This window comes from Dissoconium aciculare (genome assembly GCF_010015565.1).
Source record: "Dissoconium aciculare CBS 342.82 unplaced genomic scaffold K489scaffold_31, whole genome shotgun sequence".
Classification (NCBI taxonomy): Eukaryota; Fungi; Ascomycota; class Dothideomycetes; order Mycosphaerellales; family Dissoconiaceae; genus Dissoconium; species Dissoconium aciculare.
The window spans coordinates 40304-41329 of record NW_022984981.1 but is presented as its reverse complement, the minus strand read 5'-3'; the positions used below and the strand labels follow the sequence as shown (position 1 = coordinate 41329).

The 1026-nt window shown below is 49.4% G+C and overlaps 1 protein-coding gene across 1 annotated transcript in view; it reads right to left on the bottom strand.

Annotated features, from left to right (window-relative positions):
* Positions 1-412: 412 nt before the first annotated feature.
* Positions 413-1026, bottom strand: part of K489DRAFT_347579 (HET-domain-containing protein) — a 4595-nt gene continuing 3981 nt past the window's right edge. Inside the window, exons 3-4 of the mRNA XM_033602353.1 lie at positions 503-1026; positions 413-446 (exon numbers count right to left, since the gene is read on the bottom strand). Of these exons, the coding sequence (XP_033454796.1) occupies positions 870-1026 (157 nt within the window). The 3' untranslated portion in view covers positions 413-446; positions 503-869. The remainder of the gene's footprint in view (positions 447-502) is intronic.

Here is a 1026-nt window from a genome sequence, read left to right as displayed (position 1 = left end):
CAATGCATGAACGCAAATCCAGGAAGAGGAAAGCAATCACATTAGATCCTGCCCTGTCAGCCTCTCAGATCCAAGGGATAGTTGAGCAAGAGGAGGTTGAAGCACAAATAAGGGAGCAGATGCCAAGGGCTCCAAAGCGTGCTAGTCGGTGTAGCAAGTGTGGTTCCTTTGCTCACACCTTCAAACACTGTACAGTAGATTGAATAGTATTGTTATATAACACATTTAAGTCTCAAAGCAATCTATTAAGTATTGGTTGAGATAATCAGTGTTAAAGGTGGTAGACACGTAATTCGTGGACCACGCCGTGGGGTGGACCGCGCTCTGGTGTTTGACGTTAGCGAGCGCGCTACATCTTTGCGCCTCTTCGTGTGTGGTTCTCTACGACAGCTTGTGGTTTACACACCAGCTGCGCGTTGTATTGGAAATCACGCCGACTTTTTGTTCTAGAAGGATCTCTCAGCTATCTCAGCCAACTAGCAGGTATAAGAATAGTAGTTACCCTGTACCCTCTTTAGAGAAAAATCAGAAGAGAAGAAGAGAGTACAAGTTCATCTCTTGAAAAGAAGCAGGCATAAGAACGGGTATTAGGTTCAATAATTCATATACATTGCGATAGACACAGTAGTTTTCTACTCACAATTCTACGTGGCTGTCGTCTCGTGCTTGGAAGAGTGACACAGCTCCTGAGCTTTGCCCGATAACGAGCGTCTTCCCATACACTGCCGAGCATGTTCCGCGAAAGTCGTGCGGCAACCAGAGGATGTCGTTACCATTGCACTGGATCCAATCCTCTCGTAATTGTAGAGTGTGGGGAAGAGTTTTAAGCTGCACATAACTCTGATCCTGGTAGAAATCGGCTCCAGACACTACAAATTGCCCGAAATCGGTTGATAGAAGGACGTCATCCGCGGAGAAGTGAACTGTACGCGTGTGCCCCTCGAGCGTCTGCAGCGGCGCGCCCGTCGCCGCGTCCCAGAGCCGGACGGTGCCGTCGCCCGACGCCGACGCCAGCCGCGTGCCGTC